This window comes from Uloborus diversus, chromosome 2, assembly GCF_026930045.1.
Source record: "Uloborus diversus isolate 005 chromosome 2, Udiv.v.3.1, whole genome shotgun sequence".
In the NCBI taxonomy this organism is placed as follows: Eukaryota; Metazoa; Arthropoda; class Arachnida; order Araneae; family Uloboridae; genus Uloborus; species Uloborus diversus.
Window position 1 is genome coordinate 137,890,793 of NC_072732.1, and position 23,099 is coordinate 137,913,891.

Genomic DNA, 23,099 nt, shown 5'->3' on the forward strand with positions numbered 1-23,099 from the left:
ATCAAAAAATCATCCAAAGTTAGGAACGAAACAGTTATATCGTTACTCAAATATGCTGTCATCAATGCGTAATGCATGTGGTAGTGAAGAAACTGGACCTGGTAAAATTTATACTTGTAGTTGAGTTATGGCTGTGAATGATTTTATCGATCGTTTTTGCGCCAACTTCAAAAATTATGTTAAAAAGTATTATCGATGGTGTTTAAAGAATAAAATTATTTTTCACTTTTTAGAGCAATTTTGAAGTCGGTTCTATTTTTTTTTTTTTTTTTTTTCAAAATTTTTTTTTCATGAATAACATCAACTTAGTGAATATGGTGTTGGACGTGTGGTTAAAGATTTACAGATGGATGCATGCTATCCAGCCGTAACAGTCCGAACTTGACTCCTCCCGATATCCTTCTTTTTGCTCACATGAAATTCTGATTCAGAGTACAAAAGTTGAGTTGAGATCAACGTAGAGAGTCGACTGTAAGATCTGGCAGCTTTCTTCTATGGCGCGGGTTGAGAAAAGCTGTGCCAAGCGACGAAAAACGTCTCAATTAGAACTGCGATTACGCAAATTAGTAGCTGGATGACGCCTCTAAATATTCCAAAGACAGCAGTTTTCATATTCACAGTGGTTTTCATCTCACCACCAATCGGATTTTGGGGAAAAAAAAGTCCTCATCTTGTGCCTTTCAGAGGAACAATCGATCAGTTTCGAAGACTAGTTAACTTTTACCCTCAACGTTTTAGTAGTGTTGCAAGGATGAACTTATGAATTTGCTTCAGTTTATCTTACAAAAGTGATCTCAGATAAAAGCCTCGCTTCAAATTTCGGGTAAATTTAGAATAATGACATAGTTAATATTGATTGATGACATGACTATAATTAATGATTATGATATGCAAGGCGTGATGTGATGACTAATACTGTGAAGGCAATTCCATTTCCCATGGGATAATGAATGATTTACATGCAAGGCACAGGAGCGGTTGAAATTTCTTTCAACTTGTTGCGCACACCATTGATATTTGACTGAAGTCTTCAATCTACGACTTTTCTTTTTGGAACTGGCTTGACTCTGGAGCTTCTGCGACTCTTTTCAACAAAGACCTGTAAGAACATCGTGTAAAATTTAAATATGTATAGATAGAACAGTTTAGAAAGATGGAGGGACCTGCGTGGCCCCTCGCGTACTTATTGTTCAGTAACTCGAATAATATCGAACGGAGCTTAATGGAACTTTGACTTTTCAATATATGACACTATTTGAATGCTTGTTTAGTCATTTAATTATTCGCCTCATACTACTGTAAAAATTGATCCTTATAACCTAGAAATATGGGAGGAGCCACAGTCACCCCTAAGGTATTTTAAAATTTAAATTTTTTTTTTTCCTTTTTCCAAATTATTGTAGCATAATAAATTGCTATTCACACTAGTTTAACTTATAACTTTCTTTTTATGCAGACGGTTGGATATCCAAATGTTATAAACAGCACCGATTTCTTACCAACCAAACGGTAGCCATTGCTCTTGAAAATAGAAACTAATTCTATCTTTTGGCGAGTAAAGACAGTAAAACTGAAAATAATTACGCACTAAGTTTTTATTTAGTTATAAAAGAAGGTGCATCAGGCATGTGGATTTACCCCGGAAGAATTTCTAATTCCCCGCAAAAATGGGTAGGGGTTACACTGGCCCATCAGTCTTTCTAGGTATACAGGAAATTTCAGTCTTTCTAGTGTTAAAGATAGATACGTATGTTTTTACTTCCTTTTACAAAAAAGGAAGTATTGTATTCGCGAAAAAAATTTCACTTAAGAATCGACCTTAATTTCCATTTTACTCACCCCCCAATGAATATTGAGTTTTTTTCAACTTGATCACATGTGGATAAGTGCCTAAAAACCTATAGACACGCGAAATATCCATAATGACGATTCCCGAGTTAATTACAACGAATTTTCTCGTGACGTCAGTATGTATGTATGCATGTAAGTGCGGATGTGCGTATGCATGTCGCATAACTCAAGAACGGTAAGTTCTAGAAAGTTGAAATTTGGTACGTAGGCTCCTAGTGGAGTCTAGTTGTGCACCTCCCCTTTTGATTGCATTCAGGTGTTTCTGAAGGGGTCTTTTGCCCTTTTTTGGGGAAATCATTGTTAATTTCGATGTAAACTCAAGTGGTGTTATAATTTGGCGGACACTTGGCGATATATCGCCAGTATTTTGTCGCCAACTTGGTGACAAATTTGGCGATTTTTTTTTTAATCTGGTTTTTATTTTGCCATTGTTGGTTATATTTAGAAAGTAAACTATTGAATCACATTAAAGATGCCAATAATGGGGAAATTACATTAAATTGGAGTAGAAGGAAGTCATGTGATGCACACATCAGCTCGTTTCTAAAAGCTTTTAAATTCAATGATGAATGGTAAGATATTTATCTATTTATGTATTACTAATATTATTATTTCTTTAATTGCGAAAGAAAGCATGAGATTTTTCTTTATTTGGGTCACCCCACGAAAAAGTCAACCTTTTGTCTAGCACGTGACGGTTCATATATTTTATTAAAAAGTAATGGTTTTAAAGCGTAATGACGATATTTTTTGCTAAAGAAATGACACATAAGTTTGTAATTTGTTAAGCAGAAACAATGTGTTCATTAATATTTTAAAGTATTATTTTTAATCAAATATATGTGGCGTCACGTGCGAAACAAATAATTATATTTTCCGTGGAATGGCCCATTTGTCCATTTCTTTTTCTCACATGTGCATAAATATGCTTTTTTCAAAACAACATTGCTGTTTCTCTCGTTCAGTTTCAAAGTTTTAAATCGTTTCTCATTAAGTGTTTTAGCGACAATATGTTTAGAAAAAGGAACATTAAATGGGAAATCCAGAACAAAGTTCTAAGCAATCATTGTTACCTATATTTCTAAGAAAATTACAATGATAAAAATGATATTTTTTTCTTGGGAAACTTGAATACATTTCAGTATTTCTATTTGGAAATTCAGAAAACATTCTTCAAAAAGTCAAGTTAGTTCCCTTTTGGAAACATCCTCAATTCAATTTTCAAAATATGCCTTTTTTTTCTTTTAAAGCCCTTTATTTTTGTAGGAAAATGATCCGGAATGTGAAAGGTGCGGGTCATTTATATTGCTGCTGTGCTGCTCTGGTTTGTTGAGTATGACCTTGGCAATCCTTACCTACATTTGAGGAGTTTAGTGAGAAAGAAAGGGGTTGTTAGTGTGGGTTTGAGTCGGAGTGCGTTTTCAAAACTATTACTACGAAAGTAACCCAACTCATTTCAGCGCCAATTGCTGCTTTTCCACTAAGAGATGGCGGATGAACTGGAAGAGGAAACAGAACATTTCATTGTGTAGTTGGTAGGATCAGCAAGAACTCGCGAGTAGTAAAAACTGAACTGCTTGCGCGTTCTTGCTAACCCTACCTATTTCAAAATGAAATGTTCTGTTTCCGCTTCCAGTTTATCCGCCATCTCTCCTTGGCACAAGTATATGAAGGGCTACGGGGAAGAACGATTAAAGTTCATTTTTCTAAAAAAAACTCTGGTTGACCTATGGGAATACGTAGATTATTACAGACAGTATTCAAGAGAAATATTATTCAAGCAAGAATCATCATAGTGAGTGAGTTTAACGTGGAAGAATGAGGCTAACTTGGAAACGATTCGAGATTTCAAGTTCACAAACGTAATGAGGAAAATTTGAGCATGGTGGACTATGATCATTCTTTCCCGTGGCCCTTCATATCTTTTCCTACTACCCGAAAAAAGAGGTAAACATTGTCAATGTGTAGCTCAACTTACCAGAGTCGCACTATAGATGACTTCGTCTGACACACTGCCGCAAATTGAATTTTTACGTTCATTTGATGTAAATGATTTGTGTATAGTTAATAGGTTGAAAAAAGAACGCTTTACAAATGTGTATTTGACAAGCAAGTTCGTGGGCATCGGCCCTACTCACGGAAGAAAAATGACTTTGCTAATTAACAGTCTTTAAGCATTGTTTTAGGTGCCATATTGAAAAATAAATATAAGAACCACATTTTTATTATGTAAACTATTCTATACGACCTCGAGTATTTATTATGTAAAGAAAAACTTCAATGTTTTTCATCATTCCCATGATCTGGAGAAAACCTATACATCATTTCGGGAAGTTTGCTATTTTTTTCCCTTGACTGTAACGGCAAAAGGAATTAATTTTAAGAAACAAAAGCACATGTCCAGTATCTCAACATGAGTCCTACGGTAAAGTCAACACTTCACAGTAACAACATGTCATCCAACGAAGGTGCTATTTGAACAAAAATATAAGTGTAAAAACAGGTACTAATGTACCCTTTATCGAATACATTTTCGAGACCGAGAGTTTTGACATTCTTCCTCGCGCATACCGCAAAGTAAGTCTAAATTGGATTTGTTTAAAACTTTTCCTTTTCAGTTTCATTTTGTTTCTCTAATTCTGTTTTACTACTTTTTTCGTTTAAATCACCTAAACTTGTAAAAAAAGTACGTTTTTGCTTAACATTCAAAGGTTTTAGATGTGCCAAGAGATAAAAAATATCTGTACTTACCATTAAACTCCTGCTCATGAAGTACGGACGAGTTATGCCGTCATTCATTTGACAGTCTTCGCAAAAGCACAACAAGAGTGTGTCGATTGCCATCTGAAAAACATGAAATCAGTGATTCATAACTAATAACTAAATCTTTTGTCTCGAAAGTAAACACACTCACACATCTGTTTTGTTACAATTTAATCAAAAATTTCATGGTTGTATGCAATAATATTTTTGAGCGACATTGATAAAATATCACATCAATTAGTGTGCATGTACTGTTCTACACCAGTAAGCTCTTTTGTTTAATTCTGATTTAAATACCCCAACAGTTAAAATAAAATCTTGGAATGTGATCGAAATAATTATTGCTCGCTTGAATGCAGCTTAAATTTATAATATTTGATATACTGTCCAGAAAGCAAGATGTCTATTTCTAAACTTCATTTTGATCATTATTAAGTTTGTTTTTGAAGAAAATGTTTCAAAATATAAAAAATTGCTAAAAACTCACTTTACCGAGATAATGGGTTTTTTTGAGTATTCCTTCCCGAAAAACCAGGCGAGTTTTTTCAGGCTGCGCCCGGTTTGACGAACCCTATCAAAGTTATTTAACACGGCTCTAAATGTCTCCCTAATTGATAAACAATTATTCAAAGTGTTAAGCCTGTCAAAACATGACAACAGAGTACTGAATAGATTCCTAAATTGAAGTAGATGATATTTTTCCTTAAAATTTGAAACTAAAATCACATTTCCAGTAAAATCAAAAATTCTAAAATACAGAACCATTTCAAAAGGCATTGAATTTTTGATCCAAAACAGATACATATAGTCTCTCCAAAGTTTTTATTATTATTATTTAATGCACAAATAGTTAAAGAGATAAAAAGGAGGAAGGAGAATCGAGTAATGATCGTCAACTCGTTATTTTCGGAATTAAAAAATTAACCTAAATTATTGTCTACAATATGTAAATATTGCGCACATGCTAATGTGTTTACCGTATTTTTTTTATGTATGATAACATGAAGCAGTGGAACTACACCGAATTAAAAATTTCAAAAAGACTATGTTTGCACAAATTTTAATACAAGATTTTCACCGCAAGAACCAAAATGGGGATAAGCAAATTTCTTGCTCCTCGTATGCTCAACCTTGTGTAATATGGACATACCGAAATAGCATTCACGGCTCCACATTAAAAAGGAAAATGCTAATGTATGCATTAATTAAAGTCACTTGTTTTCAGTGTAAATGATAGCGCTTTTGAATAGCATGTTTTGACACAACAAGTCAATAATTTTTCCTTTTAGATTCTCAGCGAGACGGATTTAATTGTTACAATGAGCAGCATAATTTCACTGCCTCCATTGGATATAATGAAGAATTCCATTTTACTTTTTGGTTAGAGTTTATTTTCCCTTCATTCGAAGCATTTTTGATCGGTAGAGCTCGGCGCCTTTTTTGGCTCTGGCGTCGTCGTGTCCCGCACGACCTTGCACATAGGGACGGCGCGCGCCCTGTATTACACTTAGCAATATAAATGATACATCAAAATAAAGATAAACTGCAAAAGGTTTTTTTTTTACTCACAAATGTTCGGTGTGTGCGTGCCTTTCGTATTGCGACACACATCTATAACCAACATTTTGGAGTGTTTCACTGTCAATTTTTCGTAAAGCTACACATATGCGATCTTTCAGTTCTTGCAATTTTGTAGGCAATGGTGGTGTAGTAACACTGTCTTTCACACGAAACCCCATGAAAAAAATCACATGGGGTTAGGTTTGGGGATCTGGCTGGCCAACACATAAAGGGTAAATCATTATCACCTGCACGGCTAATCCAGCATTGCGGAACATCAGTGGCACTGCGAAGTAGGGGATTTGGGGGTAAATTCTCCACCCAGAGGTCTTGGTTTTAATATTGCTGCCAACCCTAATACAGTAGTTAATACATGTGTAAGGACTGTCGTGACCAAAAATAATCCCTTCCGGAAGGAATTTCTGACTGCACTAGTGCGGAACGTACAGATTTAACATTATTTTTATGCACGATTTTTCAAAAAAAAATATTAGTTGGAACAGAAACGCTAGAACTATACATTCATCTTCGGTGTGAAACACTGACATCGTGTTTAAAATGAATGAACAATCTTTTAAAATGAAAATACTTTTCACGTTGTTTACCTTAAAGATTTCGTGTTTAGATGAAAATAATTTCCTATGAATTAAATAATTTTCCAGCAATTAAAATATTGTTAATCTGAGTTTGCCGTGGAATTGGCAGGTGATAGTTCTATCTGAAATGAGTGGGAAAAGGAAACATTGAATGCGTTTGTTTCATTCAGTTCAATTTGACGCTTAATATAGAGACTTACTGTCATGGCAAAGTAGCAGCGCTGCAAAACGAATAGGGGCTTCCGTTTCCGCTTGTAGACCAGAAGTTCGCCTTTCCATCTCATCGGTGGTCAAACAGTGCATTGGGTGTGGGTATTTTAAACCACAACGATCAAAGTCTTTTTTATGCAATTATAAATGGTACGTTTTCCAGTTATACAGTTATAACATGGGGTTGTTTCCTTCAGACGAAAGTACTACTTTTAGTCCCTAAAATTGATAGAATAAGCTAAAAAACAAAAGAAAAAAAAAGCGAGGAAAAAAAAATTTCATTTTCCCAACGCTTGATTTTTAATTATTTTTTTTTAATGTCCCGATGTTGAAAATAAGCGTGGTCTTTATGACGTCACAAATGAAGTGCTCTAGCACATCTGCTTAGAGCCGCTATATAGATAGGTCGACGCATCAGTTTAAGTATAGCCATTTTGGATCGGATTTTCCATTGTTGCACTGCTAGGGTTACCAGAGCAAAGTTTCGGTTTCGCCAAATTTGCTGAAAATAATACTTTGTTTAATAAATAAATCTCGCACCGCTAATAATCGCTAACAGTGAACTATCATCAAACGCGATTACTCGCCAGAAAAGACAACCGCTCAAACATGCGCTCCGATCCAAAAAGGCTGATGCGCCGGCTCGTCTATATAGGACCTTACATCTGCCTACCGCGTTTCCATGTTACAATAATCAAGAAGCGAATTAAATTTTTCTCTCTACGCTTGCAATGAACCATATTGTTGCCAACACATGTGAGTAAAGAAGGAATTAAATATTGGTATCTGCCATCGGCAGAAGCGTAAACAAAACGCAGCGATTAAAGTAATTTTTTAAAAATATTAAACTTAGTCAAATTATTTCAAAATTGGTCAGGTCCTGTTTTTAAACATGCTCTTTCAAAAAAAAACTTTTAAAATTTCGGAAACGATCCAATTTTTAGACAGCAAAAGAAACTTTTTTTTTCTTCTTAAACTGCATAGACACAATAACAAGCCACATAAATTAGCGTTCAATAACATCGGTTACAATTTTCAGCTCATCAGTTGTGATTATACCGTGTCCAAAAATATTGCTTTCTTTATGGATATATGTTGCGGTATTTATCATCCATCGTACTAAAATATATTGTTCAATGCTGTGAAATTTTTAAATATAATGGCATTAAAGACGAAAGGTGGAGTTTGCTTTTCCAGAGTGTCCCTTTATCAATAAAAAACATATATGTAGTCCGAGAGCGAAAAGTTGGGCCTTTGCTCCGCCCCGTTTCAGGATTATCTATTTTCGTGAAAGGGCAATATCGAGAGAAAAGTTAAAATGGAACTTGCAAGCGCATCATTGGTTCTAAAGTTTAAATACGTCATCTTAGAATTTTAGAAATTTTAAAGATGTATAACATTCTAATTTTGAGCGGAAAAGGCAGATGTCTCATTGGATAGGTCATATCCTACTTAAGTGGGTGGGTTTTGATTTTACTTCTTTCCGCAGCCATTGTTCAGAGATAACAACGCCTCCGATAATTAATTTCAATTGAAAATTGGCTCGAGTAGGGGTGCAATAAAGATTGCAAGGCTTGTCATTTTTACTTTTTCGCCAACTCAACCCAGTTATTGTCGCAACTTAAATCTTTAAGGTCTAAATAAAGAAAATATACTAGGAGTAATTTTTTTTCATATATCCAAAGTGTTGCTAAATTCCAAAATACGGCACGCGTCCTTTCTTCCTTCGTTACCTATTTTTAAAAATGCTAAGTACAGATAAATGTTGCGGAAAACCATAAACGATGTCAATTTTGTTGGAACTTGCAGGAGCCAAAAGTACAAACGTCATAAATGCGCTTTATGTATGATCGGATGATGGTTTTTTTTTTTTTTTTTTTGAATTCCCGATTACCGGTCCAGATTTTCCGGATTCCAGGTTTTTGTGATCCGAGTTTGGGAGATTCTACTGTACCATAAACGGAGGTTTTCTTGAAGTCATTTTAGAAAAAGAATTCGTTTTGAACTAGGTTGATCTACTTTTCAGCCTTTCACCACTATATTGTTCATTAGTTTTGTTACATGCAACTGGTAATCAAAATTAATGGTTTTGTGAAAGAAAAGAGAAGTTTCTGCTGTAAACTATTTTCCTTACTTCGTAAACAGACAGAAAACAGTGACAGCACAGAAAAGCAAATATGCATGATATGGTTACTGGAACCCAGATGTAATGTAGACCTTCTATATTCTAGAATAGAAAAATGCAATTTTTAGTATTTAGATCAAGAATATGAAATAAAAAGTTCCAGAAAACATTTCAATTTTAAAATGCAGTATTTTATAACGCATCATTTAATTTTTAGATATTTTATGCTAATAGCTTCGTCATGCTTTCATATATATATTTTTTAAAAATCAAGTAAAGTAACAGATTTTAAATCATTCTTTCATTTAGACATCTTCGAGATATAACGACCAAAAAGCATCTTCAATGCACAATTTAGCACTTGTTGAGTAACGATCATCATCCCTATCAATGTTCAAGAAATTCAGGAAGCTTTCAGTACATGCACTACAGTAATAAATTGTGCTGTGATTCAATCTGTCCATAAAGTCAGCACTGCTGTGAAGTCATTTTTAAAGTAGAAATAATTAACATATAAGATTACATATACGATTAACCTCAAATCATTTTACTGGACTGTCCAACTTTAGTTCATTTCAATACAATCAGAAGTGTAGCATATTTTAAAGTCTGAAAACTCATTCAGAAACGGATAATAAAATTTCTGAGATTAAATTACTTTACCTTTAAAATTTCTAATGCGATGAAAGCAATGGATACAGTTACACCCAATTTTCCTACAAACAGTATAAAATCTCCAATGCAATCAATGGCAGCTACCCTCAAAACATTGGAAGTCAAGCTACTGAAGGCTTGCCTAGCGCTGGTACAAAAGGATTCCCCATAAATAACTAGGAAAAAATATCAATTGTTAGTGCTAAAGACAATTAAGAATCGAAACTTTCAAACTATTTAAGACTTGGCAAACGTTTTAATTGGAAAAATTCAAAACCATAGAATCATACCTATCATTATGTAAGCATTCTTGCTTAGGAACTTGAGGTAGCTCTCGAAACAAGCTAAGCAACATTGAAATATTTTCCAAAATGTATCGCATTTCTGGTGTTGGCTGTCCAAACTGTAAGTAAGAAGGGAATAGTTGGGTAGTATCAACAGGGGGGAATAACTATAAATGCTGCCTTGATTTTTAAAACTTGATTTTTTTAAAAATACTAACTATTTTTGTAAGAGACGGAAAAGAGCTCTGATGGCTTTCATGATTGCGATGATTAGAGATCCAAACGCGGCAGAACCTAAGTGATAGCAGACTAAGTTCTGGAAACTGTTCCAAATGGGACTGCTAAGTTTACTTTTGTCTCTGAAAATATATTGATGTTATTATAAAACAAAAAATGATGAATATTTTACAATTTTGAATTTTTGAAGCTGCAGTAAAGGTTAAAAAATGCCAACTTCATGTTTCTGCCTCCAACTAAAAAAAGGGTAAGGTTTTTAAACTCTTTATATTTTGCGGTACTTTCTTTTGGATGACTTGACTGATAATAGTTTAAACACAGCCCAAATGTATAAATAAAGGCAACAAATTGAGATTTCATTGAAAGTAAGCAAAAATTTGCAGAAAAAAAAAATCCAAAGTTTTCAAAATTTTTAAGATAGTTAAAATAAGAATAGTTAGATATTATTACTTGGGCGTTAAATTAAAAGTTTATCTTCTGTTTCTTCAGTCGTAGAAATTAAGCTGTTCCATTCGGAATATTCTCGTACGATAGGTTACAGTACACTAGATTCATTAATGAGTGATCGTTGGGGAGATACACGAATGGTACTATGTACCCATGGAAATGTAACGATCGTCAGACAAACTGTGGGCACCGTCAGACTCGATCTGCTAGTAAGCATTCGTCTGAACATGGTTTCAGCTAGTCATCTGTTAAGGCGCATTTTGTATTTAAATCTGCAATTCGACTCCCATAAATTGGTCGATATGTTGCAGTTGCTACTTATTCTCTTTTTTGCCTCGTTTCTTCGCTCGAGGAAATTCATTGGGTTCCTCGATTCCCTAAGTTACACACAAAGTCATTCAGGGTATCTTTGTGCCAGTCCGGGTGACTTTGCGCCGCCTCTTTTTTTTTTTTTTACTTAGGAAAAAAAAAACTAGTGGTCAAACGTTCTTAAGGGCCAGTCCTTAATTACGTAAGGATGATCTTGGCAATTTTCGACCCGCCCTTCCCCCATGTAAGGGTACGTAAGATCTTTCGAACACGTCCCCCTACTCTTACGTAAGATTCCATTTCGTTTTCCAAATAATAAAATGTTGTTAGAAAACATCAGTTACACGAAAACTCCCAGTTGACAAAGATTTTTATTTTTCAAATAGATTATATGATGCAATAATAACTAAAAATAAAGCATGCCATACAAAGTACGATACTTTTATTGTATTTCACACCATTCATTCTTTGTAAAGCAAGTTAAACACAGCTCATCCTAATACGTTTCTACCTATCAGACGCAAATGAAATATGTTCCCTGTGAACCACCTGCCGCGTGATTTCAAATGTAAAATATCGACTTGGAAAACATTACGTTTAAATGTTTTTGACACCTCCCCTCCCCCCCCCCCCGAAGTAAGGACATGAAAAGATTTTTCTACCCCCCCCCCCCCCCTCTTCCCTTCGATACCCTTACGTAATCAATGAATGACCTCTTAAATTCGCTCACATATGTATGCGCCTATATGTCATCTTACAGTGGTGAGGTCTAGGGGTTTTAAGGACAACTAATGATTGCATCTTTAATTAACAAACATAAATATTTAATCTTATGCATACATAGGGGTCATTCCATGCGAAATGAGCAAATCAGCTGTGGCTGACATGTCACAAATTTCAATGAAAATTTTTATTTAGGTAAACCATGCATATCTATGAGGAAATGCAAAGTATGGAAGTTTAAAAATTGTTTGTTGCTTTGTTATTGACATTAGAAGTTGATGCATACGCTAAGCCTAAATTTTCGGAGTTCATTGCTGCCAGTTTGTGACTCAATAACTCCAGAAGTTATAAACGTACACTTAAAAAATAAATATTTCCGTATTCTATAAACAAATTTCTATTGGGGAAAAAGCAAAGTAAAATTTATTCGGATCTTTTTTTGAATCTGAGATATTAACAAATATTGAAATTTTGCCAATTTACTTCAGATTTTAAATCACTCTTCTAGCTCTTTTAATGAAAATATAAGAGTAAAAATGATTCATATTGAAAAACTATCTGTAACTAACTATCTGCTCTAATTTAGTTATTGTTTATGAATTTCTTGATGACGAAATCGTACTTTAAAAAATCGAAAATTTCATTTTTTCCTCCATTTCAGATGTTTTTTTGAAGATGAGGGAATGCTCTAAATTTACTCAAGTTTTTTTATGTAATATATTGAAGTGTCTTTTAGATGCTATTAAATTTTAATCATTGGTATCAGCGTATTTTTGTTACTAGAGTAATTTGAACTTAGGCAAAATTTCATTAGTTAGTTCTTTTTATTGTAAGTTTAGCAAAACTAACCATTTCTTTCGTGTTTCATTTTCTCAAAAGCATGTTTATGAAGTATTTGCTAAAATGTACATTTTTTTAAAATCGAAATAAATGTTAGATATGCTTGCTTTTGCATCATTGAGTCGTTTATCTAGTGTTTTGAATTCTCGTAATTTCACGTAAGAGTCAATCCATATAGGTTACATACAGTATAAACTATTCATTCATGTTCAAATAGTTCTAAGTTATAAAATTAAAATAATTATTTTGAAAATTACAATATGTTTTTTAAGTATAATGTATTATATAGGGCACAATATACGTAATTTAAGAAGGTCCAATGAAGTTTTCACACTTTTTATTTCTGTTTTAGTGTAAGAATTGACTAGCAAAATTGCTCAATTTCAAAGACCTGTATCTTTTTTACAAACCAAATACAAAAAACAATATGTATAACATGCATAGTACTTGAATGGAATATTCAATTGGCCACGAAATTTTATTTTTAATTCCATCCCCTTTTGGTTTACAGGGGTCTAAAAATGTCATTTTTGTCATTTTTTCCGATTTTTGAGGGGCTGTAATCTATAAAGAGTGCACAAACACACAGCAACAGTTACATATTCTTTTTAGCATGGTTCCAGTGATTAGTTTTTGCCGTATTTCATTTTGTGCTTCCGTCCCCTACGCGAGTTATCTCCCTTTGAAATGAGTAAAATTTTTACATTAGACCCTGAACTTCAACCTGTTGCCGTTATTTTAATTATTAACTTACAGCTACGTAACTCAGCATGTAAGACTATCAATTTATGCACTTTAACATCAAAGCGTTAAAGTAATTGTCATAAATGTAATTCAAATAGAGTTTGGCCAAAATGCAAAGATCTAAAAGTACCATTTTTGACTACGACAAACCACTTTTGATGACCTCTAAAAAATCAAAGGTCCAGTTGAGAGGAAAAATAAAAGTGGTTTTAAACATTTTTCATATCCAGCTTTCAGGGATATGAATTTCAAAAAAAAATAATAATGGTTGAGCGCACAAATCCATCGAACCTGTATGGATTGACCCATAAAATACAAAGAAAATGCTATTTTTCTGAATTTTGTTTCACGTTTGGAAATCAAAAACCAATTTCGAGTTTCTTCAAGCAAATAGTAGAAACACAGCTCTATATACTTGTAAAATTTTAAAGTTGTCTGAATTTTCCCTCATTTGAATTTTTGTGTGTATGTGAAGGGGAAAATCATCATTTTGCAAAATGGCACAAGTTTAAAACTGATTTTGAAGACAAAGGAGTTAAAATACAACTTCAAAAGTAAGGTATTTCTTTTATGATACTTTAGCACATTATTGGGTATTAATTTCATCAAAGCTAATGCATTCCTTAAAGATTGAGATTAAAAAATAAAATGCTTAATTATGAGAAAATTGAAAGATTTTCAGTTTTTGAAACTCGGTTAAAAGTTAACTACAATAACTTTGAAAATTTTACTGACATCAGATTAATTACCCTAGTCCATAGATTGCAACAACATATAACTTTTATGTTTTCATTAAATAGTTAATAAGATACAAGCCTTCAAAAATGAAACATTTAGCATTTATGAGAATGCTGTTCAATTTGACCAATTTTCAATCGCATGTAACTATTCAAATAAAAAATTTTAAGCAAAAATATTTTAGATATTTTTATATAGGCATAAAAGGAACCTGTATACCAAATTTCATAAAAATCTGTTACCATGCGGCCACCACTTTTTTGCGAATTTTGCTCATTTCGTATGGAATGACCCATAGGCGAAATAAACAGAACGCGTACAAACATAAATCACGTAGCGACAACATACGTCCTTGCTATATTTCTATCTCCCACCATCTAAAACAGCATAACGAGTAGGAGACAATTCATCGTTCCGCGGCATACCACTGCGCGAGAACATATAGTTCAAATTTCCACAGTTCTAAATGAAGTTACTAAATATTTGTTGCGGAAACGCCATTTGTCATGTTTTATTTATAAATAAATGATTCATGCTTATTTAAAAATTGAATGAATACTTTTATTCGCTGTACCTTGTAAAGTACCACACAGCGACTGCTCCAGTCACAACTAGATTTTGACATGCAAGAACAAATTGAGTGAGCCACAGAAAACCGAATAAGGAAAGCCATCGCATAACCTACAAACAAATAAAAATTTGTCGTATTCTTCAATTCATGACTTCCTTGATCAGAAACACAAATTATTTCATAACAGTTTCTATACATGGACAATCATTATTAACATATACTTATTCATTTCATGGTTCAAACAGCTATAAAAATAGTCTTTAGAATTTAATGAATACATATATATATTATTCTTTCCCTTCATTTTGTAATTCAAACACCTTAAGAATTGATGCATAGTTGAAAAAAGGCTTGCCCACCGTTATCATTTATCACAATTTGGTAACCGCGTTAGGTATTGTCTTGTTTCTTGTTTTGACATGCTTGGCATTTTAACAGCTTAAATATAGCATTGACTTCTATTTTTCTTGCTTACGACGTTAAACTAAAAATTCATCGGGCATCGGTTCCTACCCAGTTAAAATAGAGAACGTGTCTAAATTTAGGGAAAATTGATTTAAAACTCTTTGTTTGAACAAAAGTTTTAAATGCTATAAACGTTTTATCTGAAATGTCGCTAAGAAAGAAGATAGTCATTTAAATTTTTTGGGCTCGTAATATTTTTTGCACATGATCTAAAGAAGATATTTTACTTACTTGGAAAAAAGTTTCAATTGGAAAGGATACTTTTCCTTCTGAATTCACTAGGGGTTTTCCAGAAGTCTGAAGGCATACGAAGCCGATCAACAGAAAGCAACACACAGCAGCCATTGAAATAAATGTCTTGAAACAAAATTGCAATTAATTCTGTCACTGTTACATATTTTATGAAATAATTTTAAACATCGCAAGCAAAATAAAAAAGTTTACTCGGGCATTTATGTTCTTAATTTAAAACAGTTATTTTAAATATCATCATAAAATTAGCTTTAACTAATTATAGGAGAGTTCTCCAGCTATTGTTTAGCAGTTATGAAGCAATTTAAAGAAACTGAGATTATTTTGAATTTGTTCAAGGTTTTAAATTTATCAAATGCGAGTTAAAGAGCAAATACATACTTCATCTAAGCAAAGAAGCAAATTTTTTATAAAGTATGATTCTTACGAAAATACAGTCAGCTAATGACACACTTTTTAAACACAATAGACCAATTAAAGGAAACAGACTCTAACTTGTATATGTTACTCGACATTACGATTATTCTGCCGTGTGCAGGTGAACGGCAGTATCTGCAAAAATGAGTTTTCGAGATATTTGAAGAAATGTGTGGTGGATGCAATACTAACAAAAAGAAAATGCTCTAGCATTAGACTTTTTTTTTTTTCGAGCCTTTTTTTTCAACGGAAACCGAATGAGCGAGATTGTACAGTAAAGATAACGTACAATAAATGGACAAAAATGCAAAAAAAAGAAAAATTTGCAGTTTCTGCCCTTTACCTGCACACGTCAGTATTGTCTTGATAGCGTATCCTATGAATGACTACAATACAAAATTTGTTTCTAGCATAACACACTGAAATATTGGCAATCCTTATATATTATTTCTGTAGCCTGTTTTTGGTTTCTACGCCAAATTTCCCTCAATTCTTGATCGATTTCTTTGATTTACGGCTAATTTTATAGCTTATGGTGCTGGCTACTGACGAAAAATAGACCCAAGGTCTAAAAATTGTTTCTTTTAGCCGAAAAACCTGTTTTAAAGAACCAGAATAAGGTTTTCGGTCAAACTTATAACTTTAATTTGCGCTATGACCGACGGAGCTGAGTAGCTTGATCGGCAGAGCGTTCTCTTCGTAACCAGGAGAATGCGTGTTCGGGCCCACGTCCGGACAATCTGCATCAAAAAATTAGAGAAATATCGCGCATTACATGAACACTGAATTAAATGAATAACAACTATGAGGGAATAGAATAAATGAGAAGGAAATGCTCCTTGCTGATATGAAAACATGCAGTGATTTTGTGCTAAATTACTTCGAAATTGCACGTGTTTTTTTTTTTTTTTTTTTTGAAGCTTTGGCTCTGGAAAGAAAATTAAAGCATAATGTAAGCGAAAATATACGTAACAGGTTTAAGATTTCAGACTACAATAGAATTGTTTTTTGTTCAGAAAAAAAATAATAAATCGTATATTGAAATATATATTCTTCTAATGAGTTTTTGACTCTTTGTACAAATAAATAAAATACTACCTCAATTTGAAGGGTAAAATATATATTTGTTCTTCTTTTTGCTAAGAAACAAATAGCTTATCACATTTTTACTACATTCGAAAAGCTACGCTTAAAAAAGAGCATAGTTCAATTTATTTTGTATTTTAACCGTGCTGTTAAATGATGAACACGTGCTGCCATCTAAGTTTTAACGGTTTAAGCAGCTTGCGATAACAAATTGTAAAAATTTTCAAAAATAAAAACATTTTTCTTCAATATCTTATCTTATATATTAATCCCCTCTCATTTTAAAACTTATCAGGCTGGCCAATGACGAAAAAAAGACTTACGGTCGAAAATTCAAGTTTTCGAAATCGCCTCTTGCTGTTTCAAAACCTTGATGCTGCCTGTAGTTCTTATGCATTTTTTAAAGCAAAGTTCTAATGCAGTTTTCCATTTTTTACGTCGCTTTCGGCAAAAAAAAAAAAGCCTTTGTGTGTGTTCATATTTTAATAAAGCTTAACAGCACTGGACTTAGTTGATTGGTTTAATTGATAAGTTCTTTTCGGTTGAGCGTTCGGCTATAAACTATCTGAACTTCGGGCAAGCTTGGGCTGTCCGACATAATATCAAATTTATATTAGTATTACGCATTACATGTGCTCATAACATACACACCTAATAAAATAAATGCAGTGGGAATGCTACTTGGTGTTTCGACTCCTTTATGCAGGCTACAGTTATCATTCGGAGAAGTTGATTTTTAATCGAACTGTGTTCTTTGACTACATCCAGACCACTCAACATCATGTAAGCATAAAAAAGTATTAGATTTACCTAAAGAAATCCTTTTTGTGCAGAAAAACATTTTTATTGTATGCTAAAATGTAGATGTTTATAATAGCAGTGTTCGACCTTTTGTACAAATGAAAAAATACTACGCCCGATTAAAACTACGAGTTTCACTCAGTAAACCTTTAATTTTTTATTCGCGCGAATACGATATAAAGCATTAAAAGTATCATGAACTTCATTAGCAAGAAATTATTTTCTACTCCTCTGCTTTCTGCTGAAAAAAAAATACATTTTGTCTACGTTCGAAAAATTACACTTAAGAACGGACTCAGTTCAACTGGTTTTGGTTTTGAATTTTAAGTGTTCGATTAAAAGAGAAACATGTGACGGCATTTAAGCCGTAACGGTTAAAGCAACCTTCTATGTGAAATAGTTCAATATTCAAAGATAAAAACACTTATTTTCAATCAAATTTATTACTTCTCTAGAATGTTTGTCTCAATCGCTACGTGAGATCTTCGTCATTCTTTAAACAAATTCCATGCTTTGCGAATAATTTTAAATCGTATCATGCTGGTTAATGACAAAACATAGAAGCATGATCTTATTATTATTATTATTTGTATTTTTTTGGCGAAAAGCTTTTTTGCTGTTTTTTACTACGCATTCTTTCAATGAATAGCTTTCGAAAAGGAAGGCGCAATTGCTAGGTTTGTTGGGGTGTCGGGCTGTTAATCAGAATGGCGCCAATTCGAATCCGTGCCAATAAATATCTCTTTAATGTTTCTTTTTTTCCCGTCAGATGCTCACATGGGCAGGACTGTATTTGCCACAACCTGTTTTTTCACATGCACAATTATTGCTTTTTCACGAGTCACCACTCAGCCCACTTTTAATGACATTTATGTTTGCATTGAAAATATGTACGATTAAAAGGGGAGCTATGATCAAATTATCACAACGTTGTATTTAACGAGGTTTTGTTACTGATGTCTTTAAATTACATGCCTTCTCTTCTGCGCTTACTTTTTTTTCGGTTCTTCTTCATAATGTTCTTCCTTTGAAATTCTTAAAGAGCGAAATGCCTTATGAAACGATTTGAAGCACAGTGCGGAGTTCCGCACGGGTCGACTAGTATTTATTTCATTCATTCGCATGATTATTTCAACTCAGACACACACAAGTTTTTTTTTTTTTTTTTTTGCACAATTTTGAGTAGTAGAAAAAAATTGTGCTAAGTTTTGGCATTAAGAGCAATTTAACTTGCTAAAACATTATAAATAACAGTTTATCAAACTACTCGGGGTAATATGCAGCATATAAAAGAAAACGAACGTAAAAATCACTACACAAACTTATAAATGAGATCAATCAATGAGAGCTTGAGAATTTCCGATTAAAGGCTAAACTGTAGAATACATGTCAAGTGTTGACTAGTTAAAAATCATCTTTGTTGCTTGATATTATTTTTCACTTGTAGATAATTAATGGTTAAAGAAATGTCACTCTGTAGTACAATATGTACCCAGTAACTTACGCAGATAAACTAAAAATCATCCTGCTATAGATCAGTTAATTGCAGTCGACTAATTGGCCATCCACAATCTATATATTGACAGCAGTAATGACAGGGTATTTGATGATAGACACGACAGATTTAAAAGTCAACACAATATAAATTTTAGTTCAAAAGTTTAATTGGGAGTAACGTCTTTGATTGAAAATTCTCACAATGTGCAGGGTGTTCCGTTTTCACCTGCAAAAAACCTCTATTTTCCCAACCGTTAGTCCTAGATGCATACTTCCAGTTGCAAAACTGTTCAAAATTATATGCGGAGTTAAGATATTAGAAGTTTGAAGCAAAAATTAAAATGAGACAAAAAATACAAAATTTAACTTTTTATATACGGGCCCTATGTTCCCTAACTTTTATTTAGAGAAATAATCTCCATTGAAAACTATTACTAACACAAAACACTAGACATTTGTGCGACCAAAACTCAAGGAGATATTCAAGTTCAAAGTTTTACGGGACCATAAAAAAGATGAGATTGGAACTTATTGCCCTTTCAAAAGAATGACATCTTGTTGAAGTAAAGAAACAAAGTAGTATTTATATTTTTCATTGCTATTCAAAAATAAATGCAAATATTATGCCGTGATACGCAAAAACACAATGCAAAACCTCGAACAATTTGAAAAACCATACTCTATGCACACATATAATTTTAAACCTCTTGTAAACCGCTATATTATTTTCCCTCAAAAGGTATTATTGATGGCGAGTGAAAAGTGGTGTAAGTCACAAAACGCTTTTTTTCGTATTTCGGTGAATATTGGTCATACTAATTTCAAACCTTTTGAGTTGGAATTATTTTTCAATACAGATTATTTCCCTAAATATAAGTTAGGGGACCTGATGCCAGAATAAAAAGTTAAATTTTGTATTTTTTGACTTATTTTTATTTTCACTTCAAATTTTCATTATCTTAACTCTGCATCTGATTTTGAACATTTTTGCAATTGGAAGTATACACCTTGGACTAACGGTAGCGAAAATAAAGGTCTTGCAGTTTAAAGCGGATCGCCCTGTATACTGGATAAACATTGTTTGATGCAATATCCTGAACTGAATAAGAGTTTGAAATTTAGGACACAATATCAAATTAATAATTGAAAAATTGATAATCTTGTTTAAGGTGAAGAAGCATTGCGATTCATTTCGTAAAATGATTATACCAGAACGGGTTGCAGCAAAATCAAAGGCATCGCCGCGACGGATTTTCCCGCTTCTTCAAACAGAGCAGCCACCTGCGAAAGATAATTACAATTTAAAAAAAAAAGATTCATAGAATGTTTAAAAACCAATACAGTGTTTTAATTTTAAAAAAAATTACCAATCTTATTCTGTTTCTCATAAAAACCAAGACCAGTAAATATATTACAATTAAAAAAATTACAATTAAAAAAATATATACAATTAAATTAAATAAATTACAATTAAAAAAAAAGATTCATAGAATGTTTAAAAACCAATACAGTGTTTTAATTAAAAAAAAAAAATTACCAATCTTATTCTGTTTCTCATAAAAACCAAGACCAGTAAATATATCACCTGAAAAAAAAAGGAAGTACTTATAAGTACTTTCAAAGTCAAAAGTATTCAGAGTGAATCAATGAAAACGCATTACATTTGCTTTCGCTATCGCTGAGCATTAAAAAGAAAAAGAACGTTACATGAGGATTTAATTCAGACTTTTGTAGAGAAATTGAAAATCACCTTATTTTATTCAAAGCTTTTTCGGGGAGTTTATTACACGAAAATATATATTAACTGCTTTCCTGGGAGAAACAATGAAATATCACGAGCTAAATATGTAAATCATCATACAATAGGAGTGTAAAAAAATGTTCTTCGAAGACTTCATCTCTATTTAGCTCTCCTCTAGAGGGTGACCAATAATTTACGCTCTGATGTTAAACATTTATTTTTCGAAAACTACTGATTCAAAAAATTCTATTTAATGGGAATTATATTACATGGGAATTCGTTTGATACATGTTCGACGTGTCTTTCATCTCTAGCTATAATATAGCGCAAACGAATAACGAAATTTTGCATCACTCGCTAAAGGTTCGAAATTTCATTGCATTCAATAACAGTCTGAATCGCAGTTTTCAGATCTGCAATGCTCTTGGAGTTTCTAGCATAAACTTTATCTTTGATATAACACCACAAAAAGGAGTAGCAGGGGTTCAAATTACGGGAATATGATGTAAAATTAATTCCCATATCTTTAAATTTCGGGTGCTCTGAAGTCAAAATCCACTCATTAAAGTGCTCATGAAGCAGATCAAGCACTTTATTAGAACCATGAGGCGTGCGCCGTCTTGCATGAGCCACTTGCTTTCGAAATCCAGTTCACTTAGAATTGCTGGACTGAACTGCTTTCCCAGCAATTCTAAGTGAACTGGATTTCAACATATCGTTCAGAAGTGACTCTGTTCGTTGTCGAAAATTTCAACATATCGTTCAGAAGTGACTCAGTTCGTTGTCTTAAGCTTAAACTCAGTCGCAAAATTTCTTTGGGTTACAATTGGGCTGCTGTAGTTCGAATAACACGTTCGAACCATGAAAATGTTCTCAGCAGCGCTATATCTCGACATTTTCGCTGAAAAACAAACAACAAAAACCAACTCAATAAAACCGCGCGCAAAAAAAAAAAATCCTCCGACGCATTGAACCTAACAGGCAAGTTTGGACATGATACGCCAAACAGCTTTTGAGAAATTGAGATTTCTTTTCAGTGCTCTAATTACTGGTCACCCTGTATTTACATTATTGACTAATGCGATTAAATTAGCATTTAACTCACTTATAAAAACCTCAGAAAATGAAACGTAAAACAAATATTCTTAAAAATAAAGTCACCGATAACGCATACAAAAATAAATAACCAATCTATCCGCGAACAGTGAGTTTTTTCCGGTAAATGCAGTAATGATAGATACATTGATGTAGTATAACTCGATGCACAACTCCGTAGCGAAGGATAATGGCAGTTATGAACGCGCGAAACGCATTGCTTACGCAAATGCAACGCTGTTTGCATCCTATTGGACTACGTCAAAAGTTATTCCGTGCATGCACCAAACTGCGCGCAAGTGCTTTTCGAACATGTATTTGCCTGTAGAAGACTTTGTTGCCCAATGGAACCGTTTTCTTGTTGTGAATCTAGTTAGTAAGTTAGAACTACATTTATGGATAGGTATAGACTCGATGCATTGACAAAATAGACAACCCTTTTTATATCAATCAAATCTCGAGGATACTATTTTTTTTTCTAAAAGATTATCAGTATTCCTTCCAGTTGCCAAGAATTATATGACGGTATTGCAGGTGATCTCGCTTATAACGAACGCGAAGGGACATTGCAATATTTGCTAGTTATAACAGAGTACTCGCAGTCTTTTCATTCTTTTCAAGCTGAGATTGAAACGATTACCTCATTACCTTACCAGTTGTGTAAATGATTTTCATGCAACTAGAAGAGTGTATTACAACAGATGCAAAAAGTGAATTTTTTTCACACCCGACAGTTATACTTAAGTTATAGGTATAGAATATATACAGATATTTATATTTAGGTAAAATTAATGAAAAATTAGGAACCACATTTTTATTTTAAATAAATTTGCATGTGTGGGGACTTACTGTAAAAACTGTCATAACGATTGCAGCAACCAACCAGTATGTAACTTGTTTCGCCTTTAGATCTTTGTTTGGTCCTTCATAATTCTCATGATCCTTTTTCTTCTCGTTCCACATAACCCTTAAAGATAAAATAAAGAAATAAAATTCTGTACAAGTAAAATTGCAATAACTGGTTGCAATAGGATGAGACATACGTGTACTGGAGAAAGACACGGATGACTTTTCATCCATAAGCTCATTATTT

General features: G+C 33.1%; 1 protein-coding gene across 1 annotated transcript in view; it reads right to left on the reverse strand.

Moving 5' to 3' along the window:
- Nucleotides 1–1,030: 1,030 nt before the first annotated feature.
- The window catches only part of LOC129216564 (choline transporter-like protein 1), a 29,026-nt gene continuing 6,957 nt past the window's right edge, over nucleotides 1,031–23,099 (reverse strand). The window contains exons 4-14 of the mRNA XM_054850778.1: nucleotides 22,856–22,973; nucleotides 20,708–20,755; nucleotides 20,380–20,451; nucleotides 15,349–15,474; nucleotides 14,656–14,762; nucleotides 10,262–10,402; nucleotides 10,050–10,162; nucleotides 9,769–9,935; nucleotides 9,115–9,207; nucleotides 4,603–4,695; nucleotides 1,031–1,099 (exon numbers count right to left, since the gene is read on the reverse strand). Of these exons, the coding sequence (XP_054706753.1) occupies nucleotides 1,031–1,099; nucleotides 4,603–4,695; nucleotides 9,115–9,207; nucleotides 9,769–9,935; nucleotides 10,050–10,162; nucleotides 10,262–10,402; nucleotides 14,656–14,762; nucleotides 15,349–15,474; nucleotides 20,380–20,451; nucleotides 20,708–20,755; nucleotides 22,856–22,973 (1,147 nt within the window). The remainder of the gene's footprint in view (nucleotides 1,100–4,602; nucleotides 4,696–9,114; nucleotides 9,208–9,768; nucleotides 9,936–10,049; nucleotides 10,163–10,261; nucleotides 10,403–14,655; nucleotides 14,763–15,348; nucleotides 15,475–20,379; nucleotides 20,452–20,707; nucleotides 20,756–22,855; nucleotides 22,974–23,099) is intronic.